At 38.0% G+C, this 16,480-nt stretch overlaps 1 protein-coding gene across 3 annotated transcripts in view; it reads right to left on the bottom strand.

Moving 5' to 3' along the window:
• Positions 1–16,480, bottom strand: part of CFAP20DC (CFAP20 domain containing) — a 267,799-nt gene that overhangs the window by 40,001 nt on the left and 211,318 nt on the right. For all 3 annotated transcript variants that reach the window (XM_060164004.1, XM_060164005.1, XM_060164006.1), the window contains one exon: positions 10,839–10,900. In XM_060164004.1, the coding sequence (XP_060019987.1) occupies positions 10,839–10,900 (62 nt within the window). The remainder of the gene's footprint in view (positions 1–10,838; positions 10,901–16,480) is intronic.

Here is a 16,480-nt window from a genome sequence, read left to right as displayed (position 1 = left end):
TTACTCCCTTACAAGTTACACTGTACCTAATTATGTAAAAAAAGCTATCATTGGTGAGCTGAGAGAAGATAATATGAAACAAGTGAAGCCTTACATTAGATTTTGAATATGAAGATGCTAGAGTAAAAACCATTTAAGTGCATTATAGAAATTTTACTCTGCAAATTCTTGACAATGGCAGTCCATCACTGTCAAATTAACTAAGAGTAAGATATTCCAATTCCAATTTTATTTTATATAAAAATATAAACCTCGTAAAAAGTTTTGCTTTCTGACACGTATTTGTAATAATATAAAATAAAGCAAGTTATTTATCTTATGTATTGCTATGACTCAGAGTACTCAATTCAAATTTGAACTACTTTTATCCACTATCTGTGGGTAGATATAATAGTTTTATTCATAAGTACTCCATGATCTTAACCACAAAACTAAAAACCTTTAATGGAAATATGAAGGCATATCAGTGCCATCTATGAAGCATTTCACTGGAAATGGTTGTTAGAAGATAACAATTTCTTGTTGTAAGTGATTTAAATGCCCAAAGAGAAAGTACATGTGCTGTTAGGGTGCTTGAAACATAATTAAAATTTGTATCATAAATGCTAGTTTAGGAAATAACTGATTTTAAAAGCCAACAATATTTCCTGTAAGGTCGTTGCTGTGATATTTTAGATGGTACTTTTTTTTCTAATTTGAAAGCTACATATTTTAATAGAGAATGGTCCAAAATGTTTCTTAAGGTCAAACTGGAAATATGTTGATGATTTAAAAATGCAAGCAAAGTGCTTTATTATATTATACCACCACAGTGTTATTGTAGTTTAAAAATATCATTAAATCAGCACAAACCCGCACTTATCATTTCCTGCACATTTTTCAAGCTGAGCTGCCTTTTGACTATGAGTAATCTGTTAATCTGCTCTTTGCCTCACAATCCGTCAAAGTGACAGATTCATTCCTTCTCTAATACATAATATCTTCATTTACGGTATGCCTTGCTGTATGTTTCTTTTTGGCTAGCACTGAAATTTAAAATATCACAAGCAAATTTAGAGAATGCCACAAGGGTGGTGTTCTTGTTTGTTTCCCATTTCTTCCATTATTTCAGCAGGAGAAACCAAAACTTTCTGGATTCTTAATGTGACTTGATAGTATTTCCAAAATGAAGGCAATTTCAGGTTTCAATAAAAGTACTGTGAAAAAGGTCGGAAGAGGGCAAATGGTAAAATACAAAGTAATTGCACCCTTCACCAAGTCAAAACACTGACCAAAATGGAATTTTCTTGCAATACTAGTGGCCAGTGAATAGATTCTCTCTTTCTACCTCCAAACCCTTGATGTACAGAAAAAGATATGGAAAAAAAAAAAAAAAGCCATTCATCCAGTAGTTTAGGATGAATTTCCCCCCTCAAAGACAGGACTTCATTAGCATAAACATCACTACTTAATTGAAAGCCACACTGTGATTTTATTGAAGCTGAGAGCTTCATTTTTATCATGAGTTTGATTAACCTCAGGCCAGGCCAGATCTCAGGTTTCTTGTTATTTTGATAATACAAATGGTTCTGCTGTTTAAAAACTGTTCACTATTAATTCAACAGAAGATATTTTACCCTCCCCTCATTTCTTGCTTTAATTCAGTTGCTTATTAGTCTATAAGTCCTGCAAATAAAGAGAATTAAGAACTGAAAAACATGAGAATATGTAAAATTCTAGCTAGTTTCCTTTCATCTTAAGCCATAAAGTTCATTATCTACAAGTCACCATTTAGCTTCACTTGTTACTAATCCAAGCTTTCACATAATAAAACAAAGGACACTATTGCCTCAAAAGTCAAAAGCACACAAGTCGTTTACCGTGAAATATGAGAAACTGCCTTCTAACCAGTCTTGTTTCAGCACATATATAATTTTCTTCCATGCATACACCCAATACCCAACAGCATTTTCTTGTCCTAAGCACCAAAGTGCATCTGATTTGTCTTTACTGAATGGCAAGGGAGCTAAAGGCTTTTAAAAATCAATGGACAAGAGTCAATAGAACAATAATGTTAGTGTTAATCCAATCAAATGAGCTAAAAGTTGTTTGCCTTTTCTCCTTCAAGAAATTTTAAAATTAGGCTGGACGTTTGACTTGTATGATATTTATTATACCGAGTGGGTTTTTATGAGGTAATGAACAGCAAAATATGAAGCTGTAAACTCCGGTAAACATAATATATTGCTAGAGCGAAAAATTATGTGTTCTAACTTTAATCAATTTCAGAATGTAATGTTTTCATTAACAAGAGAAACAAAAGAATTATAGGGAAGAAGTAGAACCAACTGCCAACAAAAGCAGAGTTTGTGAGTGGGTACTGGGTTTGGAAAAGGCTGTGATTTCTGTGTGCCAGGCTTGGTCCATGCTCCCACACCCCGAGGCACCTTTCTTAAAGCATTCACACACAGCCTTGTTGATATGCAGGGTGTGGACTGCCTGTGCTGGGAGACTGCAAGCTTGCAGGGGGAATGTTAAAGTCATCTCTCCACGGTGCTTTGCACATAGTAGGTGCTTCAAAATACTCACTAAATGTTACTGAAGGTATGAACTGCAACACACTCTCATTCATTTCGTGTTTAAACAACAAGGGAAGCTATTCTGCGTTAGGTTACAAAGTGAGTGGTGAGGCAGTGAGTCTACGGATGTAACTGGCTGTGGCCATCTAACCATAATCATGGTCTTCCATATCTTAGGTTCACGTCATTATCCTGGACCTCAGCCTGCATTCCTCCCTTCTCCCCCTCAGACAGAATAGAGGTGAATGTTAGAAACTAGAATTAGTACTTCGATTTTTTTTTAAAAGGTGCTCATTACTCTAGAAGAGGAAGCTGAATCTTTTAATTAAAAGCTGAAACTGTAAAAAGTTGGAATGGTAAATAACTGTTTTAGTAGTTACCTTCTTTCCACGGGACCCTGGGCCAAAGATAATCTGAGTTCATCATATGGATGGATGGATAACAGTGAATGGGGAGGCCTGGGTAATCGCAGGAGCCCCACATTTTGCTAGTTAAAAGTGCTAAGATTCTTCAGGGACCCATCATTTCGAACGTAGAAGCCTGGGGGAGGTGGGAGGAGAAGATGCAATCTGTTGTTCTGAAACTCTTGTGCAAATGGGTTTTGTGAATTTGTAATTTTGGAAAACATAACAATACCTAAAATATTGATGAGTATATCCTCAGCCCTAACGGCAGAAGACTCTCTCATGGAGTACAGCTGGAAAATTAGGAGACTCGGGTTGAAGAGCTAAGCCCCAGTGGCCTGACAGACCTGGTCAGAGAGCACGCAGGCAACTCAATCGAGAAGCTGCAGAGGGGACTGGCGGGTGCCCAGGCAGCCAGGGCCAGAATGAACAAGTGGAGAGCGTGAATACAAAGAAATAGTGGTCCAGTGGGTAGGGGTGGTACCCAGTTCTCTGGGGTGACAAGTACTTAGGGCCTGGGGCAGGGTGATTTGAGCAGGTATGCACTCTTGAGCTAATAGGCCCTGGTAGAATAAATGATCAAACCAGGACTGAAAATGGGCTGGGTAGGCCAAGTGCCAAGAGCAGAGGAGGAAGGAGAAGGGATGGGGCAGGGACTGCCAGCTGTCTGACCCTGTTGGTAATTGCTGGGTCCTCTGAAACCCAAGGAGAGTGGTGGTCCTAAAGTTGTGTAGGGTGGGGGCCTAGGTTCAGAGTGGTCAGAGGTGAGAAGCAGGATGATTCCCCAGGGATTCCATTTGCTACCAAGGGTGACTTTAGCTTGGGTTTTCACTGGGGCAGGGCTAGACAGGCTAAAGCCTGGCCTTTGCTGTAGACTGGGGAGGAAAGGGGCCCAGCTGAGTCTCTTTGTACAGGTGTTTTTACAGTCTGTTGTGAAGTTTAGACCACTGAACTGAGGACCCCTCCAGAAGCATGAAGGGCAGGGAGTCACTTGGGTCAAGAGGGTACCTGCACCATAGGCTCAGATTCGTCCTCTCTCTTTCTCTCTCTGTATACATATATACTTTTTTTTTTCTTCATTTCCATTTGCTTATCAAGATTCTGTTAATTGGTGAGGGTAAAGTACACATTCGACAGCAGTGCCAACCCAAGCAGATTTCTAGCCGTTGGCACCCTCACTCCATGAAATGGGCATGAATAGGCAAATACGGATAAGCAACTTCCAGTAAGAATACATAGAAAATTCTCAAATTCAATACAAAAGTCTCTAAAGTTTTAAAATGATACATTTGCCAGACACTTTAGATTGTGCATATCTTCTGAGGGATCATTTAAAACAAATTCATGAAAGAGATTTCATTTATTACAAGTGGGAACAGGGCCAGGTTCCAGACACCCTCAAGGGAGAAAAGTATACAGGTGCTCCTGGGTTCCAGCTAACAGTTAAGTACGCAACGATGTAGCTAGTGTAGAGAGATGAGGAAAAGTCATTTTTGTGAGGTGAGATTTAATGAATTCAGCACACATTTCTTGAGTGTCTCCTTTGTGCCTGGCACTGTTTGAGGAGCTAGGGATATAGTGAGCAAGAGAGATAAAGGCCCTATGTTCATGAAGTTTACATTCTAGCATATTCTGGAGGTGTGTGTGTGTGTGTGTGTGTGTGTGTGTGTGTGTGTGTGTGTGTAGACAACAAGAAACAAGCAAGTAAATATCAGGTAGTGAAATGTACTATGGTAAAAACGAAAAAGGTAATGTAATGAGGCTGCCTGGGGCTACTTCAGGTTGGATGCTAAGAAAGGGGCTCTCTGAGGAGACGACATTTAGATGGAGACCTGAAAGACAGGAAGAGGCTGCTATGTCCTTTCTAGGGTAGGGAATGCCAGGCGGAGGGGCCATCTCATGCAAAGCTCTTATGGTGAAACCAAGCCTGGAGTATTTGAGAAAATGAGGCAGGACGGTGGTATTTGACCCATAGTGAGCAAGGTGCACAATGGTACAGAACACGGTCTGAGTGGTGGGCATTCAGGATAAGGAGCACGACTTGACCCTAAGAGCAGAGGGAAACCTTTGGGAAGTTTTACACGGGGGGACGCTTCAGGTCCGTTTAGGTGTATCAATACCACTCTGGTTGCTGAGTGGAGAATAGACTGTAGGGGCCAAAGGAGCAGAGAAAGCAGGTGGAAAGCTATGGTATTTGTTCAGGTGAGGGATGATGGCAACATGGCTAGGATTGTAGCAGTAAAGAGACAGCACTGGCTGGACCTGGCATATGCTATGGTTGGAGGGTGTACCAGTACAACTTTCCGAGGCTGGACGTGGGTGGGTTAGAGAGAGAAACCAGGGAATGCTCTTGGTTTCTGACTTGAGTAAAAGGGCGATGATGGTGGCATTTTTGAGATGGAGAAAACTGAAGAAAGAACAGATGTGTGTAGAGGGAGAGAAAACCAAGTTATGTTTGGCAATGGATTTGAGGTATACATTAGAGATCCAAGTGGATTGGATATCTGTCAAATTGGCAGCTTGGAGAGATGAGTCTGAAATTCAGAGGAGGGTCAGGATTGGACATATAATTTTGAGAGTCATTAGAATATAGAAGGTATTGGAAGCTATTATTAAAGAGATTGTATAAATAATACATATTATATTATGTATTAAAGATTAGGGCCATTCTAATGGTTACCAGTGTCTATGGATCTCTGGGTTGGCAGGGAGTGGAACATACATGAAAATCAGATTTAAACTCTGTCCAAACAAGGGCCTTTCACAAAACACAATTTTATCCTGGTAGTGGATAAAGCAATACCATTGTCCTTCCATTTTCAGAAAAGGAAGGGGGAAACTCTTGCAAGGATGTAGGAAAATATTTGAAACTTAACTGGTTAATATTTAGGATGAAGATTTTCATTTCTCCATGGTATGTGGGCATACCTCCCTGCTCCCTCCCTCAGCTCACATTCTGATGGAGCCCCTACCCAAGCCAGGCTGTGCTGAGCATCACAGGGAGGAGAGACACCATTCTGTCCCCAGGGAACCTGGAAAACAGCATGACAGGTCCTCAGTCAAGGACCTTATATCAGACCTGAGGAATCTGAGTATGGAAAGTCACTCCCTTACAATGAGCAGGTGTGAATTTGTGGGAAGGGGATTATGAAACGAGAGGCACCAATATGGATAGCTTTTCCTCGGTAAACCTAACAATAGAAATGATGAAAGTAAAAACTGATGCCTTTGGTTTTACAAACAAATCATTAAGATTTAATGCCAAAATATAGGTAGTAGAAAACAACAACACTACATTTAGAGAAACTGTGTGCACAGTTAATCAGGAAAACCTCTGTTGTGCTTTGGTCTAAGGAGGAATATTTGTTAAAAATATGACTTGTTTTAAAATCATCCAAACTTAATCATTTGAAGATGAAAATGACATACAAGTTCTGTATTTAATTTTGTTTATACATTTTCTCTCTCTTGTGTTGGTGGGGGAAAAAAACCTTAAGCAATAGAAGAGAAGCTCATCTCCTGACTGTTGGAGAGAAAAGATAAATGAAGCCACCGTGATCAGTCCAGAGCAGCGCCTGTAGGTTACAGTGACAGACCAGCTCGCCTCGGTCAGGCCGGCTGAGCCAGTGTGAATCGAGGTCAGTGATTATTAATCATCTGTCAAAGTCTACAGGGATTTATCGGATAATGATAGTTATAAGTATGTTCATATCGCACAAACATGTGGCAAGGCTGCAAAGGATTCAAGCCCTAACACAATCTGCAGGACATTTTAAAAAATTATGGATAAATGTTAAATCATAAAGCAAAAAGGTTAGAAAGAAAACCATGCCGTTCATGACTGTTTGGTCAGTCTAGAATTATTTTCTATATTGTTTATTTCCATAAACATTTGGAACCTTACAGAGCCTTTGACCACCTTCCCTCCTCCCCCCTTAATTTACCAATGAGTTATAAAAATAGCAAGCGTAATCATCATTTGAAACGCAAGACTGGTTATCGACTCCATCCATATGAACAGACAACCAGAATGTAATCACAGCTTACTTTATAAAACCTGTTCCTGAGCAAAAATATCTTGAGCTGTTCTGAAGAATCTACATGGACACATACGTAGATGTGCCTAAGGGACAGCTCTAAACCCTGCAAACCAATAGACGGCATTTTAAAATAAATGACTGAAGACTGTGAACGGCATCCATTTTGCTCGGTTTGGCAGCATGTAAGTTTACATGCTAGGAAACATTACTCAACATGAATGAACTGTGAAATTGTTTCCTCCTCCCAACACTCCTTTAAATTGTATTAGATTATGTTAGCCATTTCTGCACATTGTCATACAAGCTGTCAGTGCCCCACGACGCAGTGTGGGTGAACAATGGAAGCAAGGGCCCCAGCAACTGAGATGCTAAGTGTCCATCAGAATGTTAGGCAAAAATAGTGGGAAATATCACCCCCGTCCCCCATGCCTACCAAAGCAAGGGGAAATGGCTTTGTTGCAAATCTAGACACACAAGGGAATATGATTTGGTGAACCATGTGTATTTCAATCCCCAGATTGCAAACTTCTCAGGAAATGACTAACATTGTATCCCACCCTCCGTCCAATATCAAGCATTGCCCTATGAGTGCAAGTGAACTCTTTTACTCTAAGGAAACCACTATATGAATATATGCAGAGTTTTAGCCATTTTTACCCTAGAGATAACTTTTCAAAACACAAATTTGTCTGCTTCGTGGACTGCATACTATCTTTAACTTTACTCATCAGTATATAAAACTAAGAAGGTAATTATGGTACAGAAATAAAAATCTTTCCAGAATAAAATGTAAATAAAAGACTGGGCATATTGGTTATTCTGTTATATTAATAAAGCTTGGGGATACTGGTTATTCTGTTATATTAATAAAGCTAACTGAAAGCTGACTCTCTAAATATGTACATATGTGGGTATGAGTACATATAATTTACAAATCTTATGTTCTTAGGTCTCTGGAGTAGTTGCAGATATTTCACTGACGCTAACGTGGCCATTTCACCTCCCAAAGGGCACCATCATACTCTCCTCTTGGAGGACCTGCACACACATGTCCCCGATCCCCGTCATGTTTGCATTATTTTGATCACAACAACACTTAATTCAGGAAATCTAGAGCCTTCCTGCTTCTCATGTGTTGCTCAGAGCTTCTGCACACCAAACTTTCAACAAGGTTCAGGCGAGATGCTTGTTTATCCAAGGGGGTAGACTTAGAGACTTACCTTTTCATTTCTTATTTTTTCAATAGTCATTATTAGTATCTTTTAACTTCAAAGTTTAATTTTAAAGTTCTGTATTGTAGGATCTAAAGCATGGGATACTATTTATAAGAAATATAATACAACTCTTAAGAAGAATCATATCTCTCAATTTTAAATTAAATCACATGTATTACATGATTCAGTTTATCCCATTTTTATATGATGATCCATGCTGACCTCATAATTTTATCATCTTCTTTATTTATGGTCCAATAATGCCTTTCTGTCAATTCTCCAAGCTACTGGATTTACGAGCCAAGAGCTAAGCCATGTAATCTGCAGATTTTCTGAACAGCCATATAATAATTTTCTAGGAAACTGGTGGATAACCTGCTGGAAAATGGTGTTGGCAGCATTTTATTTTTTGCTTTGAAATCTGGCTTTTAATTTTATTATGTGAAAATGTAGATTAATTTTTCATAAATGAATGAACATTTAATTGGTTAAATAAAATATGCTGTCTGTTTAGCTGGTGAATTTTCTTATGTTCTATCTTTGGGAATCAAATTTTAAAAGAGATTTAAAATCCAATACTACCACATCTAAACATTAATTAGTTAATCGAATAATATGAGGTATGTTTCGTATATAGGGCAGTGTTCCCCTTAATAGTGGAACTGGTTTTCATATGGAAAGTCTATAATGAGTCTCATCAAAGTCACAAAATCATAAATCTGTAAGTGACCTCAGAGAGCTTGTTGTAACTGAAATCGTTTCCTTTACACATGAGGGTGTTCTTATTATTAGGTCTGAACAGTTTGAGAGGCTTGTCTGAGATCATACACTGGGTTAGTAGCAGAAGTAGGATGAAAATTAGGTCCCCATTTTCCTTTTATTGAAACAAAATGCTCCACTTTCTAACATCACTTTCCATCACTTTCATTTACTCAGCTTACAAGTCGTGACTGTTATAATTTGGACCAAAGTTGGATTTCCAATTACCTTGAAAGCTTATTCATATATAGATAAAGAGTTTATTGGTCAAATCTAGATGAGCTGCAAGATTGCAAGAGACATATACGCATATCAAGAGATAACTATTTTGAAGAACGTTTAAACACCTTTTTATATACACTGAAATTACAATCTCAGTTTTCAACTCCTTATCATATTTATTATGACAGTGACAATTCCTCCTACTAGGTAACATGCAAGAATGACCAGATCAAGTATATAGACCAGAAACATGTAGAAGAGATTACTAATAAAGAACACTTACTCTACCTATGTCATGAATATTCTGGACCCCATTAAAAGTCCTGTAAACCACGTATGTGGTTTCCTGGTAGCCATGTTAATTTTACATGGCTTGGTTGGTTGGCTCTTCATTGCTGATTGGACCAGAAGTGGATACTTGGCCCAAGCTAGGCCAATCACATTCTTTCTCCTGGAAAGTAGGAACTGGGATTCAGACATAGACTGTCAGCCTCAGCATGTATTTTGAAATGTAATATGTAAACTCAAGACAGCTATATGTGACTGAGAAGTAAAGAAAGCTGGTGCTTAGAAGAATTGAGCAGATAGGAAGAAGCAAACAGAGATGGGGTGAGGATACTGCCTGCCTGCCTCTCTGCTTTCTAGTTCCTAGTTTCAGATCCCTCCTGAGGCCTGGCTGCCCTTGGCTTCCACGATACAGCCCTGTATTCTTATTTAACAAATTCCTTCTGCCTGTCTCTCTCAGGTGAGAGAGCTTGATAATGAGATGCATTTAGATAATGGGGTGCATTAGTTATTATAATAACTAATTAGATAATTAGTTATTATAATCTTATGATAACTAAGATCCTGTGGGTGGAGCCCAAGATAGACTGATTTTCAGTAAATTCTTGGTATTTAATAAACAGTAATAAAGTGATATTGACTTATACTGATAAACTAGCTTATTTAGCTATTTTTAGAAAGCCATATAACACTACATATATTTCAAAACTTGAATTCAGATTCACTTATCTCTAATGAGCCTAATATAATAAGGTTCTTCTATATTGTCAAATGACTCACGTGTCAATGACATTTTTGAAATAATAAAATAATTTTGAGATTACGAACTTTGAAATTACGAAAAAAGAGAATGGCCAGTTGAACTCATATTAGCTATCTTGATGAATGTAAAGGCACCAGGTGATACAAAAAAAATTCATGCCTAAAATGTACTAAACTTCAAAGACCTATTAAGATGAAACACCTATGAAAATAGAATAATACTGAATAAATGAACACTTAAAGAGAGCTTGCTATGTGACAGGAACTGTGCTAAGGATTTTTCATGTATTATTAGTCCATATGATCCTCCCCAAAATACTACGAGGTAATTATTATGCCTGAATTACGTTGACTTAAATGATTTTCTCAAAGTCCCACAGCTAGTAAAAGGCAGAAGTGCTATTTAAACCTAGTTACATTATTAACCATGAGACCATAGTCTGATTAAGAAAAGTAGGCTGAATTAAAACATCTATAGAAAAGAACTTTGGAAGCCCTTTGGAAGTTTGGAAAACAATTTCATGAAACCAAGAAAAATGCACAGTCAATTCCTAAATAATCTTAAAAAAAATTTAGCTTATTAATGATTCTTACCGGGGGTTAGAAGGAGAAGGTGGATTCATTTCTTTCTGATAGTGACGACCCTGGTTGACAGGCTGTAAAAGACAAAACATTTGTGAGGTACTAATCAGCATAATGCTCTTTACAGGTACTTTCACATGCACTCTCATTACTGTAATTTTTTCCTGAGAAACAACCTGTAAGAAGGGGCTGGTTTATTTTACAAAAAGTCGAAGGCTGTTTGGGAGACCCAGCAAGTAACAAAGCGGTATATGTAAGAAAACACAGGTTATCAGTCACTGGATTAGACAGCATCTATGGCGTAATTAAAGTTCATGTGTGGAATCCTCCTCCTTGTGGAAGTTTTATACTGTTAACAAAGTTTGCTATTTCCAGATACAACAAAACAAAACAAGACATCTCCTGGAACTAATGCTGTATAGCAAGTATTAGCAATGACCTGGAGACCCGGAGATATAGAATATATATATTTATATCTCAATGTTACTAAGTTTGCAAGGATAACTTCTATTTTCTTTCTGGGTCTTCATTGCTGTGTGCGGGCTTTCTCTAGTTGCGGCGAGCGGGGGCTACTCTTCGTTGAGGTGCACAGGCTTCTCATTGCAGTGGCTTCTCTTGTTGTGAAGCACAGGCTCTAGGTGCGTGGGCTTCAGTAGTTGTGGTGTGCAGGCTCCATAGTTGTAGCTCGTGGGCTCTAGAGCGCAGGCTCAGTAGTTGTGGTACACAGGCTTAGTTGCTCCGTGGCATGTGGGATCTTCCCGGGCCAGGGATCGAACCGGTGTCCCCTGCATTGGCAGGCGGATTCTTAACCACTGTGCCACTAGGGAAGTCCTCTATTTTCATTATTGGAATTACACATGTACATCTTAGGTCAAGGTGGTCATTTTCCCTGAGTGTATAATAAAACCTCAAGCATTAATCAGAGAACTGAAAAAAGTGATGCCAATACCTGACAAAAATATGAAATCTGAATTTCCCCCTCCGCAAGAAATCTTTAAGTTACTACCTTTTTCAAAACATAGGTAAACAGCTTCATTCCATGCAAGCTTTAAACACTTGCCTCCAATGGAACTTCATGTTTTTCCTTTGTTCTATAAAGGGAGAAAATTTCATTATATCTGATAGAAATTCTCTTTTTGAATATCATCTCAAAGTATTTTTCTTATGTGGTTAACAACCGTGTAATTCTAATATGAAAATCATTTTTAACATTTTCATTTTCTTACAATTTGGAATTTGGTACACATTTTTGAACTGCATTTAGAGGGCTTCTGTTACTTCCTTACCTAATGGGTTTGGCGTTAAGGTTTTCTCAGCCATAATGTGGACCCATAGTGCTGACCCCAACTGAAGAAAACAGCGTAGCAATGATGCCTGTACATAAAAGGCACATAGTCCTTATTTTCCACATATTCCTTATTTTAATGGGTCCTAAAATATTAATGACATGGGTGATGGGAATTCTTTAAACTGTCTTCCTCTATAAATAATCTCTTGGAAGTGTTCCTTTAATTTAAATCAAACACCCTGTCTAATAATCACAGTCACTTAGCCTATCTGTGATGCCCCATGAACTTGAATGTACTCAGATACTTTGGTAACTGAACCAATATCAATGCATCACCATTTCAGTAATAAGAAAAAACAGCTGGGAGAACAGTGGAAGGAAAAACATGTCATAAGACATATTTGATCTCACTGGAGAAATAAGACTTCCAGCAATTTGCAAGTGAAATTTAGTTCTATGATTTAGGCTTTATTATTTCGCAGCAAAAAAGGAATTAGTAAGCAAGGGGACTAACAGGTTCTCCAGACAAACTCACAGTGGTGAAGAAATACTCCTGATAATACATTCATTAGTATTCGTCCAGAATTTCACCTGTACTCAGGCCTCTAGTGAATGGATCTCTGCCTATTTACTTTTAGAGGCATTTAAATAACTCTCTATGCATCACAGTCCTGCTATTCAGGTAAATTTCCATTTTCTTAATTTTATACTGATAATTGTATTTTATACCTGTCCCTAACCCCCTTATTCCCAATGACTTACTCCAGTCTCTGGAGAACAGAAATGGTTACAGAATCCTATTTGGTTTGTGACCCAGTTCTTACATAGACTACATAGACTGGCCCTTTCATGTTTGCTCATGTTTATATAAAACAGATCCAATGAAACAAGCAGTACAAAAGAACACTAAAATAAAAGATTCACATTCACAGTGATTTTTAAGTGTTAGAAAACAGAAAAATAATCAGTGGAAACTTTTTGAAGTAGTAAGGACTGCTGACATGAATAGACAGAAAAGTAAATGAAAAAATTCAGTTAAAAATAATTGTAGGGTAGTAGAACTCACTCTGAATATCCAATTCCTTAGTTTTTACTATTGAAAACTAATTACCAAGTTTTTACTCCCAAATATTTCATTCAATAGCCACTTTAAATTGAATAATAGCAAATCATGGCACAGCATTCTGACTCATACATGTAACTGCTGTAAACTGACTTATAAACCCTAATTGCTAATGACTCTGTTGGGCAAGGATGCAAGTCTTGCTTTGAAGTGGGTACAATACAAAACTGGGTGATCCCAGTTCCCTTTCTCTGTACATGTCTCCTAATTTCATAATCAGACTCAGGGACAGGAAGGGATATGGCAATGATGCAGCTAAAAGGCTCCTTCAAGATATTTCAGCTCCCATAACTTTGCTGTGATGCTTTCAAAGGGCAGAGCTTTCACTTCAATGATGTCATTTTGCTTTCCCAGGCCCAAATAAGAATAAATGGGAATGTGCCTAATGGCTTCTAAAAGCTCTCTGAACATGGTGGGGTGGAGGTAGGGGGAACAGATGGGCTTCTGAAGCCAGATGTCCCCATCCACGAATGGAATAGATACATTTCTGTACCTGTGCAGCAGTAAACCTATTTCTACTATTCTAGGTAGGTAACATTCCATGAAAGCACAAGTTAAAAAAATAAAATTGATTTTGGAATTCAGCCGCATTTAGAGAGTTCCATAAGAAGCAGCAAAGGAATAATAACTAACTCCTACAAATAACTATGACAACAATAATAATAGCAGTAACTGATATTTATTGAGTACTTACTCTGTGTTAAAACCTTGATAGGTGTTATCTCATTTGATCCTCACAGCAATTTTATGAAATAGATAGGATTAACAACTCCATCTAACAGAGGAGGAAATTCAGACACTGGGTGTTAACCTAAGGTCATGTCAGTCAGGAAATAGTGGGGCCAGAATTTGAACCCAGGCAGTCTGATTCCGTAGTTTACCCTCTGAACCAGTAAGCTGTAGTGCTTAACCCAGCTCAGGGGTTCACCTAAAGTGGTGAATACCTAGGTTTCTGAATAACAAGTATGACAAACTCAGTCCAGTTAATGGCAGGAAGAAAAAGTAGTCCTGAAATACATTTATTTGATATATATAAGACTATCTCCTTGCCATAAATTAAATTAATTTGATTTCATTCTTATGACATGTCACTATATATTTAAAATTAAAGAAAATAAGTTTGCCACATTGCTAAATTTGGGACAACATAAGATATAATAGACAATACTCTAAGAATGAGAAAAGTTTATTTCATGGGGTGACTTTCATAGTCACTAAACACAGAACAACTCGCACATTTCAATATTTTCTCCTGACAGCACAGATATTACACTGACTCTGATATTAATTTTTGTATATTATTTCTGTGGTGGTATAAAGAACAGCTGCTCATCTGATTTATCTGCAGCTTAGCACAATCAACTACTTACGCTTTTAGTTCAGGACCATTAAAAGAAAACTAATACCCAAAGAGAGCTAAGAAGTTAATGAATCTACAGGCCAGAACAAATTAAGACCTATTACCTATAAAGAGCCTGAAATGCCAATGTATTACATATTGGACACATAGCAACCAGCAATCATCGTGTAAAAAACACTGATATGCTGATGAGCCAAAAAACGGAACAGATCCTAGAAACTTGGGGCCTTGTCCTTTTGGTGGCGCTGTTGCTATGCACTAGTGTCAAAAACTACACTCACGCGAAATTAACTGCCACCGAGCACAAAAAGCTTTGCTTTTCCATAATCAAGCTGCTAGAAATTTTGGGGTGAGGGAGAGAATTGAAGGCTAAATTAAAGGACGGGAGATAAGATAATCCTGCCATGTTAAAAGGTAAAGGCAATATTTTTCTGTTGTTACGAAAAACATATGAAAATGGCAAAAATGTTGCAAGGTTAATCAAGACCATAAATAACTTGTTAGAGAACCTCACCATATGCTTGTAATCCTATTAAGTGCATTTTGCCTCGTTTTTCTCCAGATATCATGCTCTGCAGTGTGCCGTGTTGATGGATACATGTGAGGATTTTTTTTTTTTTAACAAGCTGAGGAGTCTTACATGCTTGATATTAGGTTATGGGAATTGTTAACTTGAAGGAATGATGGCTTTGAGGCATCTGCTGACAGGGTAGCATGCATATGAGGCATACTTTTCTTGAATCTAGGTTAGAGGTGGGACCGAGAAATAATGAAATATTGAAATAATGAGTTTATTTGTCAAGCTCTGAGGGGTCAGTCTGAATTCTAATGGTTAAGTTCACATCAAAACAAGCACAACAGAACATCTGCCCATTCTTACAGCCCTCAGTGGTCATAAAAAGGGAAAATATCCTAGAAATCTTTTCTGATCACTCAAGTGGCCCTTTGAGGAGAACATCTTTGGGGGAGCAGCATATTACAGTTAGCGTGAGCCTACTCTTTTAGGCACTGGGCACACGCATTCCATGTACACATTCAATTCCCACCATGCCAACACGATGAAGGGCCTTTATTATTCCCATTTTATAAGTGATTGTGCTAGCAAATGGCAGAGCTGGGATTTGAGCCCAGGTTGGCTGATGTAGAGTCTAAATTCTTTTGGTCATCACTTGAAGCTGTTTCTATTAACAACTATTCCTCTTCCTAAAAAGAAACCACACCACACATACACACACACACCCCTCAAGACATAGTTTTATGCTGTCAATCAAAATCCTTCACCAAAATAAAATTCACTTAAGAATCCATTATAACTAATTCCTAGTTTTCTTCCTAAGGCTGCCTAGAGCCCAGTTTTTGAATAAATCTCACGAGGGCTACTCCTAACAGAACCCTCCAAAATTGATTACTGGTAGCCTGGTTTCCACAGAAGTTGTAAAGTATTGTTTTAACTGAATTTGGTTCTAAGTTGGAAACTTTGAAAAATTTGTCTGTCAAAGGCCAATGGTTTTCTCAGTAGGCTTGATTTATTTAGCAAGAGATGCCTACAAAAGCCAATTTGCTATGAGAAATACGGTTACATTTAATTACACTTTAAAATGACTAATTTATTATATCTAAACACCTTTTAAACAGTACATATTACTCTGAACTGTACAGATGCTGAGGAAAGCTGAGAAACCAAAGCTTGCAGTAAACACAATAGATTTTGCTGAAGACTGCATTTTGCTCTGCGTTGGCTTCCTGGTTTGACTGCAGTGTTTCTAAAGTCATTAGGTAAAGATGCCAAACTGAATGTGACCTGCCTAAATCTTCTTTCTAAACTACTGGTCACCAAGTCCTGCCCAGAGGGAGATTTTTTCTTTGTGTGTGTATTTAATATC

This window comes from Lagenorhynchus albirostris, chromosome 10 (genome assembly GCF_949774975.1).
Source record: "Lagenorhynchus albirostris chromosome 10, mLagAlb1.1, whole genome shotgun sequence".
In the NCBI taxonomy this organism is placed as follows: domain Eukaryota; kingdom Metazoa; phylum Chordata; class Mammalia; order Artiodactyla; family Delphinidae; genus Lagenorhynchus; species Lagenorhynchus albirostris.
This window is presented reverse-complemented; position numbering and strand designations above follow the sequence as displayed.